Below are 24092 nucleotides of genomic sequence, written 5' to 3'. Positions count from 1 at the left end.
AAAGGAAGAAAATACTCTTTTTACACCGGTAGAAGAAACTACTTCCGTTAAAAGTGAGATTCTCTCTTCAACAGTTTCTGAATCCAAGTGCTTAAATGACTTCCACCAGTTCACTGGTGTGACTTTCTTTAAAACATCATCAGCAAACATATATCTTGAATGGTTCTTATTCCCAAACTGGGTCTCTTTTATGGCCTGCTGCCATTTATAAGTTTTCCCTTCTAGTGAGAGAATGGCATGGTAGATCTCAAATCAATGAAGGCCACACTCAGAAAGACCTCAAGACTTCTGGAGTATGCTGCTCAAACAGTTTCACTTTTGTTTCTACTGCCTGTCCCTTCCTTCTCACATTTATCTCCAGACATCTTCTTGTCCAGATCTATTCCGCCCCCAATAATCTTCTGTTCATTGAACTTTCTGAAACTTTGCACTTTTAGTGAGAGGTAAGGGATTGACGCTGTGTACACAAATTTGCAGCAGGACAGTAGGGTTGAGGTCTGTTATTTCTCATCTCTCTCTATATATAATTTATTTATTTCAAAACATTTTTGCTCTTAACCAGCATGCTACCTCTGGAGACACACATCCACAGTTTGAGAACTGCAAAAGTAAGCATCTCTGATGGTATCTTCTAGACTGAGCACTGAGTCCCATTGGGTAGATAGAAAGATTAACCTAAATCTATACAGAAGCCCCTGGAACCCCATAAGCTTGGGTCCCTAATCCATGAACTATTGGAACTCATTTAGAAAACTTTTGTTAAACATTACATGAATATGTTGTCTAATACTATAGAATTAGAATTTATAATCCTTATTCCATGATGAGATATCTTTGAGCTATAATGTATCTTAATTAAAAAACTATCTTTAGATAGGTTTTTTTTCTCAAAGCATTTTATCAAAAAAATCAGATTTTAAATAAAAAATAGATTTTTATCCAGCCTGGATTCTGGCAGTTCTAATAGGCAGGGCTGGAGTTAGGGGATAACAAAGCTAAACTTTTGGGGAAAAAACATATATTGAAACAGAAGGCCTCTTCTCTGGTGGCTTTGTTTAATATTGCAATCGTATTTTACAATGCTAGGCCACTATTCTGGCACTGCAAGGGAATAGCTTCAATGTTCACTGGCTGGCTGCCTTGCTACTTGAACTCTGGATACTTTGATTTCAATTAAGAATTCCACTTTCAGGGGAAAACCCCTCTGTGATGCTTTCTTGGGGTGCCCAGGACTGCTTCGCCTTGTTACCCCACTGCCTCCCACAAGAGAGAGAGACATATTTGCCAATGCTTAGCTGGGTCTCCATTCCCTGATTCTACCAGCGTGTTAGCCACCCATCTCATAGACTTTAAGGCCAGGAAGGACCATCATGATCATCTAGTCTGAGCTCCTGCACATTGCAGGCCGCAGAACCTCACCCACCCACTCCTGCAATAGGCCCATAACCTCTGGCTGAGTTACTGAACTCCTCAAATCATGATTTACCAACTTTCAGTTAGAGAATCCACTATTTACTCTAGTTCAAACCTCGCAAGTAATCCATGCTGCCGATGAAGGCAAAAATTCCTCCCCCACGGGTCTCTGCCAATATAACCTGGGGGAAAATTCCTTCCTGACCTGAAATATGGTGATCAGTTAGACCCTGAGCATGTGGTCGAGACCCAGTAGCCAGACATCTTGGAAAGAATTCTCTGCCATAAGTCAGAGCCCTCTCCATCTAGTGTCCCATGACCGGCTGTTGGAGATATTTGCTAGTAGCAGTCACAAATGGGCCATATGCCATTGTCCAAACAATCTCCTCAGGGCAATGCTAGCCCTCATTTTGCTTTGTAGCAGTCCTTGAGCCCCAGTGAGATCCAACCCCTGTGACTAACTACTCAGTGATATCAGGTAAGGTATCCCCAGGGGGAAGGTATACACACCAGCTTGTTTGATTCAACGGAGGATCAGCTCCTATGTAACATTACAGCACTGAAATATATTTATAGTGAAAACAATTATCAGTTTATGAAAGGTTAAGATTTAAGAATTAGGAAGTAAGGGTATGGGAAAAGGTAAGGTTACACGCAGTACAAAACCAATACCTCCTTTTTGGAGATTAACCTTAACTTTCACAGGCTACCCATTTGTGTAAACCAGTCTGATCTCTCTGAAACCTGATCTCACTCAGTGTCCTCTTGCAGCATTTCCAACCAAGCCTGCTTGGGATCCTGTTTTCATGGATGTAATCACACTGCCCGATTATGTCCTCAGGCACAGGTGTTATACCAATAAAATAAAAACCAACAGGATCTTATTAAAGGGGAAAAGGCAAAATGCCTCTTTTATTGTGAATACAGAAAGAATCATAGTAAGCAGTTAGTTATAGCTATAACATTCCATTCAGTTTCATATTTATTCACACATTCTCTCACACACACACACACAGAGGTTCTGCAAGGTGGTTGTCATAGTTACCAGCCTTAGAGTTGCTCATGCCAAGCCACTGGCCAGGTGGCCTGGACATGGGGAGGGAGCAGGGCCTTGTCAGATGCACATCTGATGCTCCTGGACGTGGGTTTGCAGAATCAGACCCCAAAGTTCTCACTTTCTAGAGTCCCTTTTTATAGGAATTTATTCCTATGCCAGGTTATGGGAATTGCTTCATCATGCTGTTGCTGAATCAATCAGCAGATGGCACATTCCTGACAGCTCCGTGCTGCCAGATGTTATCTTGTTCTTTGATTTGCCCATCCTTGAGGCTGTTGGGTGGATTCCAGTCTGCCTTCCAGGGGTCCTCTGGTTATTTCCACATGACGCCTCCTTCAGCTGATGGACACTGGATTCTTAGGCTGGCACCTCCCTGATCATTCAGTTATTATTCACACCAAGCATCCATCCACATACATCTTCTATCTCTATTTTAATCACAATTGTTAACAAAGCAAGATAAATACAACAAAAGGTCAGGGATTCTCTGTGTGCTGTTTCTCTTGTTACAAAGTATCGCTTTGAGTCTCTCTGAGTAGTTGTTACAAAGTATTGCTTTGAGAACAGACTCTGTTTTAGGATGTACTAACACAATTAGCAGCTTGCAAGTTTCACACAGGGAGGGAAACCGTAAAAATAAGAGACCAAGAGAACTCTTAATTAGTAATGCCCTGGAATTTAAACTATGGGGAATCAAACTCATTTGTGATTTTAATACACAACTTCTTTAATATGATCCAACACAGGCTGCTTGCTTGTATGTGTTACAATGCAGTCGCTAATTACATAACATTTTTTGCAGAAAAACAAACAAAAAAACAGGAGTCTGGTGGCTCCTTAAAGACTAACAGATTTATTTGGGCATAAGCTTTCGTGGATAAAAAAACACTTCAGATGCATGGAGTGAAAATTACAGGATCCCTGTCTTGTTAAAGCACAGTTGGATGGAGTGCAGCGAATAGAACAGCTGTTGGATATGTATTTATATCCACAGGTTCAATGTGTGTTCACTGTATGCCAGCCAATCTCCACAGCGAGTGAGACATTCTCCATCCAGCCCTGCAGAAAAAGCAGCATGTGACCTTGTAATTCAGGCCTGCTTTTTAATGCATATGCACAAGGACACAGAGTTCAGGCTGCCTGTGTGTTTCCTGGGTTGGAGTGCTCCCGGTTGTATACGTTTTATCTGGAGATTGTTGGTGGGTAGGGTTTTTAACAAAAATTATAGAACAATGGAGCCCCATCCTGTGGAACTATCTGCTAGAGAGAAATGGAAAGGGTTTGTCCTGCAGAGCATGAGCACTTGGTGATGCAAGGACTCCTGCAGTCTCCTGAAGTGCAACATCTGAGCACTGATCATATCTGCTCACCTTCACTACTGTGAAGAATGGTGCATGGCCCTGCCTGTTTCAAACACATCTTCAGATACATTCCAAAGGTCTGCATGCCGCTCGCCTGCATCTGCGTGAGTCCCCTCAGCTGTAGATGTGTACGGAACCAATAGTATGTTGAGAGAACATATATTGAACCTGAATTTCCACATGGCTTACATACCACACACAGGCACTGCCAATAGTAAGAAATAAAACAACGCTTTTTCAACCACCCCCCGTATAACACACTCACTAGTGCGCATGCATGCACAGAACACTTCTGAACCCTCCTAAGCTTGGCAAATTGAAGTAGCTTTTCACTAGGACACTAGAGGTTGCAGCTATGATCTAAGGGCTGCCAAATGGCAAGCGACAACCACGCATTACTGAGATGCTTGAGCTGTTGCCCAAAAGGTCAAGCAAGCGTTACTGTGATGGCAGAGGTGCAGAGGTTTGTCAAAACCAGTTTTCAGTTAGACAAGTTGTTTTGCAGAAAACTTTGACTTTTAATTGTAAAACCAAAATCTTCTTGGATTTCAGGTTTTCAGTTTTTTGATGAAAAGTCTCTACTTTTCATGAACCTGCCTCCCCTTCTCCCCCCGTCTTCTGACCAGTTGTCTCCTCCCTTCCCACCCCCATGCTCAACCACAGCCAAGTTTAAAAACAAAACTCTGTTTCAGGAGTTTAGACTGAATAAGCAAAATTTTAGCAAAAACAGTAACTTTTTGAGAAAGTTGTTATCAAATAGAAATGGGGCTGTTAGGATGGGAATGCACTAGAGCTGTTGCTACACGCTCTGCTGATAAAACACCTGTAATGCATACATTGTCCTTTATAACCAGCTTTTAGAAGGAAATTAACCTAGACACATTGTTGGTGTCTCAGATTATATCTGTTGACTTTGAGCACAAGATGGTAGGGTGGGTGAATGGTTCCTGGTGGAAGGATAATTTTAATTAATAATAAAATCTAATTTTAGTGAGGGCTGCCAGAACATTTGAAATATTGTGGTAAGCCGATTCATAGCTGTAGTTACTGTGGTGGCATGAGGCCAAGCCCGTCAGTGTGAAAGAGTCATTGCTCCATATTTCATGCCCTGTTGTCTTATTGCTTAATTTCAGCATTATGATTCATACACCAGGAAATATTGTAACATAGTTCAGGCTTTGGGACTTAATCTCTCTAAATCCAGGATAGTAACAAAGGGGGTAAGGGGAGCTGTGCAAATCAGAAGTTTACTGTATGTTACTCAAAGTTCATTTATTTGCTCTCGCCTATGATAAACCAAGTCCAGATAACATCATTCCAGCACCTCCATACTTCTTGGGGACAAGAAGCAGCATCTGCCCAGAATATTCTTGGTTCTCTGTCTTTCAAATGTTTTCTTCTAGTTTGGGAAGAACTCTCTTACCAAAAGTCCGTGCCAGCTTTTGGCTATGGTGCAAAACTAACATCCTGATTTCTTGGGTTAAAGTTCCCGTGGCACTCTTCTGAAGAGTTAAGGAGCTAAGTTCAGTATCTCAGCCAGGTTTCCTCCCCAGTGATTGCATTCTGCCCCTGTACATTCCCCTTCAAATTTCATTGGATATCAAATGGCTTTTCACTTCTGTCCAAAAGTGTTGTATCGTGTTGCTATGCCCTGTTAGTCAGCTGACATGCTGAACCCCCAGAGATGGCTGCATTTCACCGCTGACTAAAGTGATAGGATGGTTTAGGCGGTGTTTTAGGATCCTTCAGGATGCAATTTGCTATAGCAATATACTGTAAGACCATTTTCCTTCTTGGAGTTGTGGAGGGTGGGGGATAGAGGTGAAAGGGTATTGCTTATGAATGCACAGTGTTCCCCATGGATTTTAGCCAGCCAGCCAGCTGAGGCTGCCAGGTGCCCAATAACCAGGCACGTAGGCCTGTGCAGGCCTCTGTTGTCTAACTTTGTCGAAAGCAATCTGTATGGCTCTTTTCATCAGCTTGGGGTGGGGGGACCCACCAAAGCAGGGCAGGGCTCCAGGGTGCTTCCTGAAAAAGAGGGGAGAAAATTAGAGCTCCCTGGGAGATACACATCAAGCTTTGTCCAGGGGCAAGACAGTGCACAGAAAGTCATGGACAGCACCACCGCTGAGCTAATGGTGCAGGGGTTTTGAAAGGGTTACCTAGGTTAGGAAAGTCTAAGGCAGCTTCTTGCGGAGATGGTAAAGTCCTCTTATCTGTCCCAATCCCTAAATCAAAGGGTAGATCCTCCCAGGGAGATATGGGGAGGAAGTGCCCTTTGTACTACATGGGAGTGGCAGGCTAGTTCCAGACCATTAGTGGGATGACGAAAATGATTGCCCAGCTCAGGAGAGGGAGCAGAGCCCCTGGGGCAGGGGATGGAATCTGGCTGCCTGTGGCGAAGGCCTGTGCACTCTAATTTGGCAGGCGTGTTGCAGGGACAGGCTTGGTCTCTGTAACCCAGCCCTGCAGGGAATTCTGGAGCCTGCCAGAGTCCCACAGAAGCACCCTAAGAGAGGCTGCCAGGTGGTGTGGTTGGGAGACTGCATCAACCATCTTGGGGTCAGAGGCCAAAACATCCTGCCTGGACACACAAGCCCTCTATAGAGAGGGAAGAGATGCCTGTGGCGGCTCCCAGTGGCTGATTTGAGGGAAGGCAAAGCTCCAAAGGGACGGGAGAGTGATGCCATGGCACAGGATTGGTTCAGGGTGAATATGGTTCAGCCTTGGAGCAGACAGTTGGCTGGGGGAGTCTCTGTTGATCTCGCAGGGAACCCAGGGGGCCCAGGGTCAGGGAGGAGCAGTGCCACCCCCTCTGAGGAGGGGACCTCTGTGCACAGAGTAACATTGCGCTTCCAGACAGGAGTGATCTGTGGTGTGAGGCATTGAAGTGGGAGGGATGCGTGCAATGCACCCAGCATCTCAACTCCCACCCCTGGGTGCTGTGTGCATTGGGTTGGGAGGAGGAGGGCGGCAGTGCTGTATTGGGGAAGCATTGCCATGGATACGGGGGCGCCCACACCCTCAAAACAGGGGCCTGTGTGAGTAATTCCTCACCCCTTCCCCCTCATCCCCAGAGCAGCATTCCCTCACCTTGTTTCCATGCCCTCAACAAGAGAATAGGATGGGACAAGGGGGCATGCATCTGTGGCCTGAGCAGCTGTTACTGTATTTAATCTCCAGCCTGATGCCAGGCTGCAGACACTGAGATACAGCTGCAGGCAGCATCCCCCAGTCTCGCAGCTGGAGACATTTGGACTGGCCACTGAACCGGGGCTTTCCTTCTTCCAGGGTGGCTGCATCGTCATAGCACAGAGCCATAAAAGCAGCCATTGTTTGTTTGGCTTCTTCTTTCATCCCTCAGAGAGAAAAGCAGGCAAGGAAGGGTTAATCAAAGGCAGTGTGAGGTCCCTAGTACTACCTGGTTAGTGCTATCTGTGCGGTGCTGGACTCAGCATTGGTAGCCGAGGAGACTCGGCTTCTACACATACCGAGATGGACAAGCCACTTAGTCTCTGTGCCGTCGTTCCACCTGTGTGATGTGTAATAGCACTGCCTTCCCCCCCAGGAGGTTGTCAAGTGCTCAAATACTACGGTGATGGGAGTTGAATAGCCGACTGCTGCATCTTCCCAGATAATACAGGTCACCCCCTGGATAAGGAAAAGCCAAGGCCACCAGACCATCTCTTCGCTCTTCAGATCCAAATCTCTGCCTGAGTTTCCAAGATCAATCCAAGTTACAGAGGGAAGTACTTAGGAGTTGGCAGTGCCAGAGTTATGGGCTCTGTGCTCCCCGTGCGTGTGCCTGCAATGCAGGCTGTGACCACATACTGTTTCTCTTTCAGGACCCCAGTCTGGGCTGGGGCTGAGCTATTTCAAAGCTGTCCAGTGGCTCATAGACATTTTAATGGGACTTCGGTGCCCAAATCTCTGAGGTGGCTGGAAAAATCTCAGCTTCCATGTCTGTCTCTAGTTTCGGATCCCTGCCCCTCAGCTCACTGTTGCTTTGTAATGTAACTGGTCCCATTTACCTCCCTCTGTGCCCAGCCCTGGTGAGCATCTGTGTCCAGCTGTATCTGTTGGGTAGCTGCACTGGCAACTTAGGCCTGGTCTACACTACAGGGTTAGGTCGAATTTAGCCACGTTAGGTCGATTTTAAAATGAATGTGTCCACACAACCAACCCCATTCCGTCAACTTAAAGGGCCCTTAAAATTGGCTTCTGTACTCCCCGGAGAGGGGAGTAGTGCTAAAATCGACCTTGCTGGGTCAAATTTGGGGTAGCGTGGATGCAAATTGATGGTATTGGCCTCTGGGAACTATCCCAGAATGTTCAATTGTGACCACTCTGGACAGCACTTTGAACTCCGATGCATTACCCAGATACACAGGAAAAGCCCCAGGAACTTTTGAATTTTATTTCTTGTTTGGTCAGCATGGCGAACTCAGCAGCACAGGTGACCATGCAGTCCCCCCAGAATCCCAAACGAGCTCCCGCATGGACTGAAAGGGAGACACTGGATCTGATTGGTGTATGGGGAGAAGCATCTGTGCAGGCAGAACGCCGATCAAAAAGAAGAAATGCTAATATATTTGCCAAAATCTCATAGGGTATGTTGGAGAGAGGCTACAACAGGGACACACGGCAGTGCCACGTGAAAGTTAAGGAGCTGAGGCAAGCCTAGCAAAAGACAAAGGAGGCAAGTGACCTCTCCGGGTCAGAGCCCCATACATGCCGCTTCTATGATCAGCTGCATGCCATTCTAGGAGGGGACCCTATCACTACCCCACCACTGTCTGTGGACACCTGCAAGGGGGGAATTTCGCACAACAGGGAGGAGGATTTTGTGGATGAGGAGGAGGAGAATGCTCCTGTATTCCGAGAATGTAGATTGTGAGCTCTTCTGGTCTGGTGCTCTGTGTGGATGCTACTAGAATGCAAGTAGTAATAGCACCTGACCAGAAAACAGTGCTCAAGTGGGAGCACTGTGCTCAAGGGCTGAGGGGAAGGAGAAGGATCACAATACTGCTATTAGCCTCCCCTCAGTCCTTGAGCACTGTTTTCCCATGCCATGCAAACGCCAGTTCTTCTGTGTCGTAGGGCATGTCTACACTGGCAGAGTTACAGCGCCGCTCAGAGAGCGCTGAAGGGAAACCACTGTTGTGTGTTCACACTGTCAGTTTGACTGCGCATTAGTGTGTTCACGCTTGCGGCACTTTCAGTGATATTTGAAGAGGTGCGCTTTGGGCAGCTATCCCACAGAGCATCTCTTCCTCTTCTGCCGCTAACCAGTTTGGTGTGGGAAAGTCAATCGTTGGACTCATGTTGATGGAAGTGTGCAGGGCCATTAATCGCACCCTGCTCCAAAAGACCGTGACTCTGGGCAACATGCGTGACATTTTGAATCGCTTTGCACAAATGGGCTTCCCTAACTGGGTAGGGGTGATAGATGGCACGCATATTCCAATTTTAGCACCAGACCACCTAGCCACAGAGTACATTAATTGCAAGGGGTATTTCTCAATGGTTCTTCAGGCGCTTGTAGATCACCGTGGGTGTTTCACAGACATTAATGCAGGCTGGTCCATAAAGGTGCATGATGTACTCATCTTTCGGAACACTGGCCTGTTCAGGAAGCTGCAAGCAGGGACTTTCGTCCAGGACCAGAAAATCACTGTAGCGGAAGTCGAAATGCCCATTGTGATCCTGGGAGACCCCCACCTACCCCTTAATGCCGTGGCTTATGAAACCATACACGAGGCAACTTGCTCAGCCTGTTGTTGAACCATTCCTTGCTGCTGTCAAGTGCAGAATGACTGAGTGTGCTTTTGGTCGTTTAAAGGCCCGCTGACGCTGCCTCTCTGTGAAGCTGGACCTGGCCGATTACAATATTCCTATGCTTATAGCGTGTACTAAACGCTCCATTATATTTGTGAAGGAAAGGGTGAAAGCTTCACTCAAGGCTGGACCACTGAGTCTCAGCGCCTAGAGGCTGATTTCGAACAGCCAGAGACCAGGGCTATTAGAGGGGTGCAGAGCCTTAAGGATCAGGGATGCCTTGAGGCAGCAATTTGAAGCTGAAAGCCACTAATATTTGTTGCTGTGCTCAGGAGTGCAGTGTTTGTAATGCTAGGAGGTGATTGTGATTGGTGCGGACGATGCAATATGAAGGTCTGTTGCTTTGCAGTACTCTGTTTGCTTTCAAGTAATAGAATAAAGATTGCTTTCAACCCAACACAATTGTTTTATTCAACAACTGGAGGGGAGAGTCAAACAAAAAAACACATCCCCAGTGAGGGGTTGGGGGAAGGGAAGGTCCCAGGAGGAGGTGGGGTCCCAGTATGGCTAAAGATTTGTGTATGTCCAGGGATCATATCCAGCCTTCTCCTTTGGAGTACAATGCAGCAGGTTTTGTACTTCAGCAGGGCCAAACTGCAGAGGGATGGGTGTTGAGTGCAGTAGGTAGTGGGAGTCCACAGTGCTGAACTGTGAGGAGGGAGGAGAGGAATGCTGAGGGTAGAGAGTGGAGCCAGGAGGTTGATAACAGTGTGGTGGTGGTGTGCATGGGGCGCATGGGAAAGAGTTTTGCGACAGTGACTGCAGGGGAGGGCGGGCACGGAGCTGCTCGGTTTGAAGAGCTGGTATTGCCTGGAGCATGTCCACTTGGTGCTCCATAATGTTTAAGAACCGTTTCGTGGCTTCATTCTGGCGTGCCACATTCTCCTTTCATTCCCTCTTCTCTCTGTCCTGCCACTCCTTCAATTCCTGTTTCTCGGCAGCGGAGTGCATCATAACCTCACACAGAAAGTCCTCCTTAGTTCTTCGTGGCTGCTTTCTAATTCTGTGCAGCCGTTCTGCTGCCGATAACAAAGAGGAGGCTGGGCTCCCAAGGTCATCTCTGTGAAGTTTAAACACAACATTGTACAGAAGCAGTATTGTTTGCAACACAGAGACCACTGATTCAGCGATTTAAAACCCAGCCAGTACTCTCACACCTGTTACTAACTGGCTGACCCCAGGCAAGCACACATGAGCTACAAGACCCCCAAAATGGTGAGTAGCCACAGGGGCAGGGTCAATCGTTCTTCCTGGACCCTGCTGTACACTGGGCACGTGGCTTTTGGGAGAGTCAGCACTGTAGGGGGGGCTTGATAATCATTCCTGTCCCCACATTTTCCACAGGATGTGATCATTATGGAAGATATCTCACTGATGAGGGTGAGCAGGGAATCAAGAGAGGGTCTCCTCCAAGACGGCGGCTTCCGCCCTGGCCCTTATGCAGCTCTCCTATGTGCAGCAATGGTTTTTCCCTCCACCTCACCCCCATGGTGGCACAGGAAAGTTACCGTTAGTGGGGCAAGAAACAAAGCAGCTCTGCCCAAGAACCTGTGGCAGCGGATTGCCCAGTATCTCCACGAGAGTTTCCTGGAGATCTCTGAGGCAGATTCCCATAAAGTGAGAGAGTCAATCAACACCCTGTTCCATCGCTCAGACTAGGCATGTGGTGGGAGACAAGCCTGCTTTCTGCAACCCTCCTGCTGCCAACAACATGCTTCAGCGATTCCCAAAATCAAATCCACTTACCAGGGGCCTCCTCTCCTGTTTGCGCTTCACCAACATCCAACAGCTGTGACTGGCTGGCCTCCCCCAGAATAGAAAAGAGCTCCTGGCTGCATGCATCTCTGACCTCCAAGTCATCCTCTGCCTCTGGGTCCCCCTCCCTTGCCACATCCTCTTCCAAGATTTCCTCCTCCTGGCTTGGTCTACTCTCGACTGAAATGTGAGCCACCGAAGTATCCACAGTGGTCTTCGCAGTGCAGGTGGGGTCACCACTGAGTATCACGTCCAGCTCTTTGTAGAACTGGCAGCTTGTGGGCACAGCATCGGAGTGGCAGTTTGCCTTGTAGTAGGCATTCCACAACTCCTTCACTTTGACCCTGCACTGCAGTGTGTCCAGGGCATGGCCCCTTTCATAGAATCATAGAATATCAGGGTTGGAAGGGACCCCTGAAGGTCATCTAGTCCAACCCGCTGCTCGAAGCAGGACCAATTCCCAGTTAAATCATCCCAGCCAGGGCTTTGTCAAGCCTGACCTTAAAAACCTCTAACGAAGGAGATTCTACCACCTCCCTAGGTAACGCATTCCAGTGTTTCACCACCCTCTTAGTGAAAAAGTTTTTCCTAATATCCAATCTAAACCTCCCCCACTGCAACTTGAGACCATTACTCCTCGTTCTGTCATCTGCTACCATTGAGAACAGTCTAGAGCCATCCTCTTTGGAACCCCCTTTCAGGTAGTTGAAAGCAACTATCAAATCCCCCCTCATTCTTCTCTTCTGCAGGCTAAACAATCCCAGTTCCCTCAGCCTCTCCTCATAAGTCATGTGTTCTAGACCCCTAATCATTTTTGTTGCCCTTCGCTGGACTCTCTCCAGTTTATCCACATCCTTCTTGTAGTGTGGGGCCCAAAACTGGACACAGTACTCCAGATGAGGCCTCACCAATGTCGAATAGAGTGGAACGATCACGTCCCTCGATCTGCTCGCTATGCCCCTACTTATACATCCCAAAATGCCATTGGCCTTCTTGGCAACAAGGGCACACTGCTGACTCATATCCAGCTTCTCGTCCACTGTCACCCCTAGGTCTTTTTCCGCAGAACTGCTGCCTAGCCATTCGGTCCCTAGTCTGTAGCGGTGCATTGGATTCTTCCGTCCCAAGTGCAGGACCCTGCACTTATCCTTATTGAACCTCATCAGATTTCTTTTGGCCCAATCCTCCAATTTGTCTAGGTCCTTCTGTATCCTATCCCTCCCCTCCAGCGTATCTACCACTCCTCCCAGTTTAGTATCATCCGCAAATTTGCTGAGGGTGCAATCCACACCATCCTCCAGATCATTTATGAAGATATTGAACAAAACTGGCCCCAGGACCGACCCTTGGGGCACTCCTCTTGATACCGGCTGCCAACTAGACATGGAGCCATTGATCACTACCCGTTGAGCCCGACAATCTAGCCAGCTTTCTACCCACCTTATAGTGCATTCATCCAGCCCATACTTCCTTAACTTGCTGACAAGAATAGTGTGGGAGACCGTGTCAAAAGCTTTGCTAAAGTCAAGAAACAATACATCCACTGCTTTCCCTTCATCCACAGAACCAGTAATCTCATCATAAAAGGCGATTAGATTAGTCAGGCATGACCTTCCCTTGGTGAATCCATGCTGGCTGTTCCTGATCACTTTCCTCTCATGCAAGTACTTCAAGATTGATTCTTTGAGGACCTGCTCCATGATTTTTCCAGGGACTGAGGTGAGGCTGACTGGCCTGTAGTTCCCAGGATCCTCCTTCTTCCCTTTCTGTCATGCATCATGAAATCTGTCCATAGGTATCATAATTCCTACGGCTGGAGTGCAGCTGGGACTGCACAGCCTCCTCTCCCCAAATGCTGATGAGGTCCAGCAGCTTGGTATTGCTCCAAGCGGGGGATTGCCTGGTGCATGGAGCAGGCATGGCCACCTGGAAAGATGCGCTGAGACCACTGCACATGTCACCAAGCAAACAGGAAGGGGACTTTCAAAATTCCAAAGGAATGTACGGGGTCCAAAGGAATGTACAGTTGGTCACCTGAGGGCAGGGCAGTAGAGTTCAAACTAGAGAGATAACAGGCATTGTGGGACACCTTTATCCCCTTGCAGCCAGAGGTCTAAGGGCACCCAGATCATGGGGTTGCATCCCTGATCATCTTGGCTAATAGCCATCAACCTATCTAGTTCTTTTTTGAATTCTGTTATAGTCTTGGCCTTCACAACATCCTCTTGGAAAGAGTTCCACAGGTTGACTGTTATGTGAAAAAAAAGTTTCTTTTGTTTGTTTTTAAACCTGCTGCTTATTAATTTCATTGGGTGACCCCTAGCTCTTGTGTTATGAGAAGGAGTAAATAACACTTCCTTATTTACTTTCTCCACACTAGTAATGGTTGTATAGACTTCTTTCACATCCCCCCTTAGTCGCCTCTTTTCCAAACTGAGAAGTCCCAGTCTTATTAATCTCTCTCATATGGAATCTGTTCCATACTCCTGATCATTTTTGTTGCCCTTTTCTGTTCCTTTTCCAATTCCAGTATATCTTTTTTGAGATGTGGCACCCAGATTTACATGCAGTACTCAAGGTGTGGGTGTATCATGAATTTATATAGAGCCCATATGATATTTTCTGTCTTATTATTTACCCCTTTCTTAATGATTCCCAGCATTTTCTTAGTTTTTTGTTTGTTTGGTTTTTTTACCTGCAGTTGCACACTGAGCGGATATTTTCAGAGAACTATCCACAATGACTCCAAGATCTTTCTTGAGTGGTAACAGCTAATTTATACCCCATCATTTTATATGTGTAATTGGATTGTTTTCCAATGTGCATTACTTTGCATTTGTCAACGTTGAATTTCATCTGCTATTTTATTGCCCAGTCACCCAGTTTTGTGAGATCTCTTTGTAACTCTTCACAGTCTGCTTTGGACTTCACTATCTTGAGTAGTTTTGTATTGTCTGCAAATTTTACCACCTCACTGTTTACCCCTTTTTTCAAGATCATTTATGAATAGTACTGGTCTCCATTCAGATCCCTGGGGGATACTGCTATTTACCTCTCTGTTCTGAAAACTGACCGTTTTAATCCTACCGTATCTTTTAACCAGTTACTGATCCATGAGGGGACCTTCCCTCTTATTCAATGACAGCTTAATTTGTTTAAGAGCCTTTGGTAAGGGATCTTGTCAAAGGCTTTCTGAAAATCTAAGTACACTATATCCACTGGATCCCCCTTGTCCACATGCTTGTTGACCCCCCTCAGAGAATTCTTGTGTATTGGTGAGGTATGATTTCCCTTTACAAAAGCCATGTTGACTCTTCCCCAACAACTTACGTTCATCTCTGTGTCTGATAATTCTGTTCTTTGCTATAGTTTCAACATTTACCTGGTACTGAAGTCAGGCTTGTAATTGCTGGGATCACCTCTGAAGCCTTTTTTTCAAAAATTTGGTGTCACATTAGCTGTCCTCCAGTCATCTGGTTCAGAAGCTGATTTAAATGATAGGTTACAAACCACAGTCAGTACTAGTTCAGCAATTTCACATTTGAGTTCCTTCAGAACTTCTTTCAATGGAAGACTAAAAAATTAACACTATAGAAAATGACATTGGCTTATAGTAAAGGAATTAAAAACTGTCTGGCTGAAAGATCTCATCAAACCATAATTTTACTTGGGAAATCCTCATCCCATGGGGTGATGGAGTAGTCTGTTCTTGACATAATGCTACTCAATGTCTTTATCAATGATCTTGAAGAAAATGATTGCAGGTAAAGTTTATAGAGGATACACGTTGATGAAGTAGTAAATACTGAGGACCGGCCGGTTTTAGAGTGGTCCGGATCTCTTTATAAGCTGGATGCAATCAGGTAATGTGTTTTAATACTGCCACCTGCAAGGAACGATATCTAGGAACAGAAAAGGCCACTTACAGGACAGAGGACCACATCCTGGAAAGCAGGGACTCTGAGAGACCTAGAGGTCATGATGGAAACCAGATGAACATGAGATCCCAGTGGGATGTTGTGGTTAAAAGGGCTTATGCAATGCTTGGCTATCTAAATGGATGACTATTGAACTGTATATAGCACTGGTGAGATCATTATTGGATACTGAGTCCAATTCTGGTGTCCAAATTTCAAAAACAATGTTATAAAATTGGAAGGAGCTCAGTAAAGAGTTATAAGGACGATTTTGAGGTCTGGAAGGCCTTATAGCGAGAGACTAAATAAGTCAAATATGGTTTATACAAGGGAAGTTTTAAGGGGTGACTAGATAATCTCCTATAAGTACCTATATGGGGAAGACATTTCTGAGAGCAAAGGGCTCTTGAATCTATCAGGCAAAAGTATAACAGGATCCAGTGACAGGAAGCTGATGCTTAGCACATTCAGAATCAAAATAAGGCACACTTTTTTAGCAGCAAGGGTAATTAACCATTGGAACAACTTAGCTAAGGACATGTGGGGGGGGCTCTCCGCACTGGGGATCTTACGGTGAGAAGTCTTTCCAAAAGACCTGCCGGACGACATGGGTTTGATGCAGGAATCACTGGGTGGAGTCTCTGTCCTGTGCTATGCAGGACCATTATGACTAGGTTGTCATAATGGTCCCTGCTGGTCTTAAAACCAAAAATGAAGACAGTTAACTATGTGGTTTGATGAAACGCCTTGCATGGTAGGGAGAATGAATAATCTGCAGATATGTGAAAGATGAAAACTTCAGGCCAATAGATGGGGGGGAGGGGGGTTAGGATGACTCAGCCTAGGAATAATGGGATGAAATTAAGAAATAGAAAATTTAGGATGAATATCAAGGAAAATTTCCTGACAGATGGATTAGACTGTGGAATAGTCTCCCAGGGAAAGTGACAGAACTGTCATTGTCTAGGACACGTAAAATAGACTGGACAAAGTGCTGTGATGTCTAAGGAGAAGTGCTTCTGCATTGGCAGGGGGTGGTTTAGCTGCTTGGTGGAAAAGTCCCTGCATGTCTGTGCTATTTTACAGACATTGGAGCTGTAGTAATCCTATATTCTTCTTTTTGCAGTACATTGGAAGCCTTGATGTGCCTCGGCCAAACAGCAGGGTGGAGATTGTGACTGCAATGCGGAGAATCAGGGTAAGTGTTGCAAAGGGTGTATGTTTCCTTGTGTATGCCACATGGTTAAAGAGCCCAAGAAGGGGCACTGGAGGGCATGGCTGCCTGATGGATTCTGTGCTCTTGACGAAACATTAATGTTTCTCGTAAGTTGGCTTCTTTGATGATCTTTCTGACTCCACATGTTCTCACTGTAGGTTTCATGTCTTTGTCTATGTTGTCTTGGATGTTGGAAGACTCCCATAAAATACAGTTTCTTTTTTTCTTGGTGGGGTATTGACTGGCATGGAGGCATCCAGTGCCTACCATGTGCCAGTGTCTTGACTTGGGTTTGGTGGGGTTTGAGTGGCTGTCTCAAACTGTCAGCTGATAGGGAGGGAAGTGTAGAAGGAGAGCGTGGTTGTGCATGTCTGTCTTGGTTCCTGAAGCACAGACAGATGCATGCGCAGCTCTTAGATGAAGCAGGGCATGTGTTGTGCAGAAGGCTCTCCATGAAGCATATGTGAATGGTTGAGCCCATTGCATTTCCAGAGTTGTTGTGCTATTGCGCCACTTCATTATCAGAGAGGAGTGGTGGCCCTGGAATCACAAGTGGATCTGTTCTGGGTACCTGTGTTGTTATCCCTGTGATTTGTGCCTAGTTTTTTTTATCATTGAAGGCCAATTTTAAACGTGTAGTCGGCTGGCCAGTGGCAGTAAGGTGGTGAGTGGTATTTACTCTTACAATTATGACACTGTCATGTTTGGAGATTTCCCTGGGATCTGCAGGAATGACACCTAAGTTATACCCCAGAACCACAGCCTGGCACTGCTCTGAATTTCTCCAAGGGTGGATTTGATTGAAATCATGATTTAGATCACTAGTGAGGAGGACTTGATTTAATCATGGATTTCTACATAAAAGTGCATTCTTGTTGGTTGTTATAACCTTAATTCATATTCTTCACAACTCAGATAGATGTAGGTTTCATTTTTAGAAGGTACACATTATACATTTTTAAGTGATTTATTTAAAACTTTTCAGATTAGTTTTATAGCTATATCAGAAAATGAATGATTGTTTGGTTATTTCATTTACCAAAGGTAATTGAAGCAGATATTTATGAAGTCATTGGGAGGTTAAATTCAACAGGTTAATCCTTAGTATTTGCGGGATTTTCTGGCCATGCCGTATTAGGAGGAGAACATCACCAGACAGACATTTAAATTGTTTTATTTAACTAAAACAACAATGTTATGTATTCTGGATTTTTTTCTTCAACAGCAAACATAGAATATTTTAACAAAACAAGCATATGAATTTTTGAATTTAAACATTCAAGTTTTTTAAAATCAGGTTTGTTTTTGTTAAAATTGTTTTTAACTAAAATAGTTAAATGAAATATTTTTAAAAACAAAACAAATTAAATTGACTGTCAGCCAGGTCAACACAAGAAACTTAAAATATTGGCTTCTGCAGCTAACTCAGTCGTCTTCACCTTCATTTTCCTGTTTGTTCATAATCTGGAAAAGAAAAACAAGCTTTCCTGCTTTTTCAGGTCCCAAACGATTTCTCAATTTGGAATGAATTAGTCCAAAGGAAGAAAATATTCTTTCTACACTGGCAGAAGAAGCTACTGCTGTTAAAAGTGAGATTCTTCTTTGAGTGATTGCTCATGTGTGCGTGCTTGCCACGTGCACCGGTGCTGGAAGTTTTTCCCCTAGCAGTACAGGTAGGGGGGAGCGCACTCCCCGTGACCCCTGGAGCAGCGCCTGCCTGGCGCGGTATAAGGAGGGCTGTGTTCCCCCCACCCTCAGTTCCTTCTTGCTGCCAGTCAAGGTGCATCGGAACTGCTCAGCTCCAGCTTTGCTGCAGCTCGTCCCCAGAACTCTTCATTTGTTCAGTAGTACCTGTAGTTAGCTAATTCAGTTAGTTTAGTCATTCAGTTAGTCATTGAGCCTGGGCCAGGGCATGCCCCACGCCCCAGGCTTTAAGTCATGTGGCTCTTGTAGGCGTTCTGTGCCAAGGAGCGACCCGCACGCAGATTGTCCGTGCTGCTTGGGAGAAACCCATGTCAGCGAAAGGTGCAAGATCTGCAAGTCTTTCAAGCCCCGGACTAAAAAATAAAGGGACTTTAGGCTCCGGGCTATCCTAATGGAGTTGGCGCTGGCCCCAACCGTGGCACACTGCTCCGAACCGGGACCTGGCACCGCGGCATTTGTATGTGGAGACCCTCTGGTACCATCGTCCAGTCGGCACCACTCCCTGTCCACCGGGCACGCCAAGAGGACCGGAAAGACTCCCTCTTTGTAACGGCACCGAGGGAAGTCTGGGACAGAGGCTAGGCCTATGTCGGGTAGTCCTTGATGCCCATCGGGCCCGAGGCCTCCGACTCATGTTGAGCGGAGTAGCCCGGCCTCTTCAGAGCAGACCTCTCTGGATGCCATCTACGTCCGAAGCCCTCCAGGCAGCCTGGGACGTCATGTCCATGCCGGTGCCCAGAACTCTGCCAATGTTGGCCCCGCGCTCCAGAGGCAAGCTGCCACTGGGATCACCACAGTCGCCACTGGCCCAGTACCAGTCTCGGTCAAGGGAACGTTCCCGACACCGCCCAGCGACCGTTCATGGCTCAGACTATGTGGATCGCCCTCGACACTGGCCAGACTGTCTGGATGGGTGCCGTCCAACCGGGACTCCCAACATTGCTCGTCTTCGCAATGAAAATATCGACAGAACCATGGTGGATGTCGCCAACAGTCCTAGTCTCACAGGAGATACTGCAGTCAGTCGTGGCACGATTGTTGACACCGTTCCCGCTTGTACTCCCGTTCCAATCTCCTTCCTTAGATATTTTTAAGGTCAGGCTTGACATAGCCCTGGCTGGGATGATTTAGTTGGGGATTGGTCCTGCTTTGAGCAGGGGGTTGGACTAGATGACCTCCTGAGGTCCCTTCCAACTCTGAGATTCTATGACTCTATGATTCCAAGTCTCCACCAAGGCACCGTAGCCCCGGGCATCGATCGCTGGCATCCCGCAGATGCGGGTCCGCCCATCGAGGCCGTTCGCGGAGCAGCTACTACCGTCAGTGCCGCTCCTCCACGTCAAGATCGTGGTCCCGTGGCCTACGTTGATCCCGGCACCGCAGATACTCTTGGTTCAGAGGCAGCCGTGGATCATATGCTAGCCCGGCCTCCCATCACAGCCGTCCATCTACAGGTCAAGCTAGTCAGCCCAAACAGCCGGCTCCGCCGGTGCCTCAGCAAGCACAATGGCACCAAGCATCGTGGCCAGCCCAGTGGTACCAGTGGGCACCGTGGCCTCCAGTGCAGCCCCCAGTGGGGGCTTGCTCGGTGGCCGGGACCTCGGAAGCACCATTGGCGTCCATCTTTAGACCGCCAGAAAAAAGGTGCCTGGTCTCACCCCGTCCGGAGGAGCTGATTGTGGCCCCATCCCTCTCTGTCCCGCAGGAGGACTACCGAGCCCACCAAGACCTTCTAAAAAGCGTGGCAGCGAGCTTCCACCTCCAGGCTGAGGAAATGGAAGAGCCCTCAGACTCCCTCTTCAATGTGCTGTCACCGTTCAGCACCGGTCAGGGTGGCCTTGCCACTCCATGAAGAGGTGGCAAGAATTTTGAATGCCCTGTGGCAAACTCCAGCCTTGTTAGCTCCCATCTCTAAAAAGGCGGAGTGCAAGTACTTTGTTCACATGATGGGACACAAGTATCTGTATACCCACCTGACGCTCAACTCCTTGGTGGTCGAGTCAGTCAACTACAGGGAGCGGCAGGGGCAACCAGCCCCGACCCCCAAGAACAAAGACTCTCGGGGGCTGGATACTTTTGGGAGAAAAGTTTATTCGTTGTCAAGCTTTTAGCTACGAGTAGCAAAACCATCAGGCTCTCCTGGGTCGCTATGAGTTTAACGTCTGGGAATCTCTCCCCAAGTTTGAGAACTCTCTCTGGGAGCTCAATAAGGAGTTCAAGGCGCTCATGGAGGAAGGGGCGGTGGCTGCAAGGTATCCCTGCAAGCTGCTTCGGATGCAGTGGCCTCGGCCACACGGTCCATGGCCTCAGCAGTGTCCATGAGATGGGTGTCATGGCTTCTGCTCTCTGGGCTCTCCAGTGAAGCACAGTCATCAATGCAAGATCTCCCTTTTGACAGGAAGGCTGTTTGCTGAAGAAACGGACACAAGGCTGCATGGCATGAAAGACTCCCGCTCGACCCTCCAGACCATGGGCCTCTATGTCCCTCCTCCGGCAAAACCCAAGTTCAAGCCACAGCAAGCTCCTACCCAGGCTGCCCTCCCGAAGTACAAGGCCACCCACAAAAATCAGCGGGACTGTAGAAAGCGCCCGCAATGGCAATCCCAGCCTGCCCCCCAGCCTGGATCTTCTAAGGTCAAGCAGGCGGGCAAAAGACGTTTTTGACGGGATGCTTGGGGGTACCCTGCCAGTTCTCAGCAGGGACCTACCCACAATAAAACTCCCTTTCTCCAATCGGTTGTGTGCTTTCCTCCCAGAATGGTCGCAGCTCACCTCGGACCAATGGGTCCTCAACACCATCTCCCGAGGTTACACCCTTGAGATTACCTCCTCCCCACCCAACCGCCCTCCGCCCCCGTCCCTCCTGGGGGACCCCTCTCTCGAGCAGGAGGTGGGGCGGCTCCTGGACCTAGGAGCGATAGAGGCAGTGCCCAAGGAGTTCCTGGGCAAGGGGTATTACTCCCGGTATTTCCTTATCCCTAAGGCCAAAGGGGGGCTCAGGCCCATCATGGACCTGCAGGACCTGAACCAATGCACGGTGAAACTCAAGTTCCACATGGTTTCTCTGACCTCCATCATCCCCTCCCTGGATCCCGGGGACTGATCCACGTCCACATATTGGAGGGGCACAGACGCTTCCTTGGTTTCATGGTGGGACAGAGTCACTACCAATTCACGGTCCTACCATTTGGTCTGTCCACTGCCCCCAGGGTCTTTACAAAGTGTATGGCGGTGGTAGCAGCCTACCTCAGACGCCAGAGGGTCCAGATATTCCCATATCTGGATGACTGGGTCAAAGGCACCTCCCAGTCACAGGTGAGGGATCATGTGGCGCTCCTCCTGTCCACATGTACTACACTGGGCCTATAGATAAACAACGCCAAGTCCACGTTAGTCCCGGTCCAATGCATACAGTTTATCGGGGCACTACAGGACGCAACGTCGGCCAGGGCGCCTCTCACACCAGACAGGTTTGAGACCCTGAAAGGGCTCATCGACTCTGTCACAAGGTTCCCGGTGACGACAGCCAGGGCTTGCCTGTAACTGCTGGGTCACATGTCTGCGTGCACATATGTGGTCCGTCACGCCAGACTCAGAATGAGGCCCCTCCAGCTCTGGCTGGCCTCGCAGTTCTCCCAGGCCACAGACAGAATGGACAAAGTCCTCACTGTGCTGAACACAATGATCACCTCCCCGCAGTGGTGGTCCGCCCCAAACAACATGCTCCAAGCGGTTCAGGGACAGGGCCCCGTCGTTGGAGCTGGTGTCCGACATGTCAGACCTGGGTTGGGGGGCACATGTGGTGAACTTTCAGACCCAAAGCCTGTGGTCTCTACAAGACCTACCCCTTCACATAAACCTCAAGGAACTCAGGGCGGGTGTGACTGGCATTGTATGGCCTTTCGCTCGCACCTGGAGGGCAAGGTGATCCGGGTGCTCACGGACAACACGACCTCGATGTTCTATATCAACAGGGCCTCTGCCACGAAGCCCTCAGTCTGTGGGACTTCTGTAGAGCCCCCAACATCTACCTAAAAACCTTCCACCTGCTGGGCACCCAGAATGTGAGGTCAGATCTCTTGAGCAGGAATTTTTCCTCAGCACAAGTGGTCTCTACACCTGGAAGTGGCTCACCAGCTCTTCCGAAGGTGGGGTACTCCCAAGGTGGACCTATTTGCGACCGGGCAGAACCAACAATGTCTCCGGTTCTGCTCCGGGGGGGGGCTTAGGGAGGGGCGCTATCTCGGATGCCTTTCCCCTGTCCTGGTCAGGCCAGCTCCTCTACGCCTTTTCCCCCCGTTCCATCTGATCAGCAGGGCCCTGGAGAGAATAAAGATGGACAAGGCCAGGGTCCTCCTCATTCTGCCAGCTTGGCCCAGGCAGCACTGGTACGGGACCCTCTCGGGGCTGGTGGTAGCTCCACCCGGACCTGCTCTCTCAGGACCAGGGCCGCCGCCTCCATCCCAACCTAGCAACGCTTCACCTCACGGCATGGCTGCTCAGTGGCTAGGTGGCAAGGAAAGGACATGCTCGAAAGTAGACTGCCCTCCACTTGCCGCTCCAGCTTATCCTTGATTACCTCCTCCACCTGAGGGCCCAGGGACTGGCGCCCTCATCAGTCAGGGTACACTTGGCGCCCTTATCGGCCTTTCCCATGCTATGACCGGCTGGTTCCTTAAGGATTTGGATCGTGTCTAGCCATATTCCAAGCTTCTGGTTCCACAGTGGGACCTAAACCTGGTGCTGGATCATCTCACTGGCCATGTGTTCCTGGTCGCACCCCTTGTGGAAGGTGGCCTTCCTGGTAGCTATCATGTCGGCCAGGCAGGTCTCGGAGCTCAGGGCCCTAACCTCCGAACCACCGTATACGGTTTTTCATAAGGACATGGTGCAGCTCCGCCCACACCCCATGTTCCTCCCGAAGGTGGTCTCCGCCTAGCATATGGGTCAGGACATTTTTCTGCCAGTCCTCTGCCCCAAGCCTCACGCAACTGGTGAGGAACGCCATCTCCATGCGCTCGACGTGCGGCGAGCTCTGGCTTTCTACCTCGAGCGGACCAAGCAGTTCAGAAAGTCTTCGCAATTGTTCATCACCTCGGCTGAGTGCGTGAAGGGTCAGCCGATTTCCACTCAGCAGCTTTCGAAGTGGATCACTTCGTGCATCCATTCCTGTTTATGAGCTGGCGGAGGTTCCCACATCGCCCATTGTGAGGGCACACTCGACTCGGGCTCAGGCCTCGTCGGCTGCCTTCGTAGCCCACGTCCCCATCCAGGACATTTGCAGGGCCGTCACGTAGTCTTCAGTTCACACGTTCACCTCGCACTTTGCGATCATCTCCCAGGCCAGGGATGATGCCGGGTTCGGCAGGGTGGTACTCCGTCCCGAGAACTTGTGAACGCCTACTGACCTCCAACAGATATAGCTTGGAATCACCTATTGTGGAATATACATAAGCAATCACTTGAAGAAAAGACAGTTACCTTTTCTGTAACTGGTGTTTTTCAAGATGTGTTGCTCATGTCTATTCCACATCCCACCCTCCTTCCTCTCTGTCGGAGTTGTCTAGCAAGAAGGAACTGAGGATGGGGGGAGCGCAGCCCTCCTTATACCGTGCCAGGCAGGCGCCACTCCAGTGGTCGAGGGGGGGGGGGGGGGCGCTCCCCCCTACGGGTACTGCTTGGGGAAAAACTTCCAGCACCAGTGCACGTGGCGAGCACGCACACCTATTGTGGAATAGACATGAGCAACACATCTTGAAGAACACCACTTACGGAAAAGGTAACTGTCTTTTATCACTTCAACAGTCTCTGAATCCAAGTGCTTAAGTGAT

At 48.3% G+C, this 24092-nt stretch overlaps 1 protein-coding gene across 5 annotated transcripts in view; it reads left to right on the top strand.

Annotated features, from left to right (window-relative positions):
• Positions 1–24092, top strand: part of NOS1AP (nitric oxide synthase 1 adaptor protein) — a 139655-nt gene that overhangs the window by 26966 nt on the left and 88597 nt on the right. For all 5 annotated transcript variants that reach the window (XM_077824544.1, XM_077824541.1, XM_077824543.1 and 2 more), the window contains exon 2: positions 16468–16539. In XM_077824544.1, coding sequence (XP_077680670.1) covers positions 16468–16539 — 72 coding nt within the window. The remainder of the gene's footprint in view (positions 1–16467; positions 16540–24092) is intronic.

The sequence above is a fragment of the Eretmochelys imbricata genome, chromosome 8 (assembly GCF_965152235.1).
Source record: "Eretmochelys imbricata isolate rEreImb1 chromosome 8, rEreImb1.hap1, whole genome shotgun sequence".
NCBI lineage: Eukaryota > Metazoa > Chordata > Testudines > Cheloniidae > Eretmochelys > Eretmochelys imbricata.
Note: the sequence above shows the minus strand (reverse complement) of the source record. Positions and strands in the feature narration are given on the sequence as shown.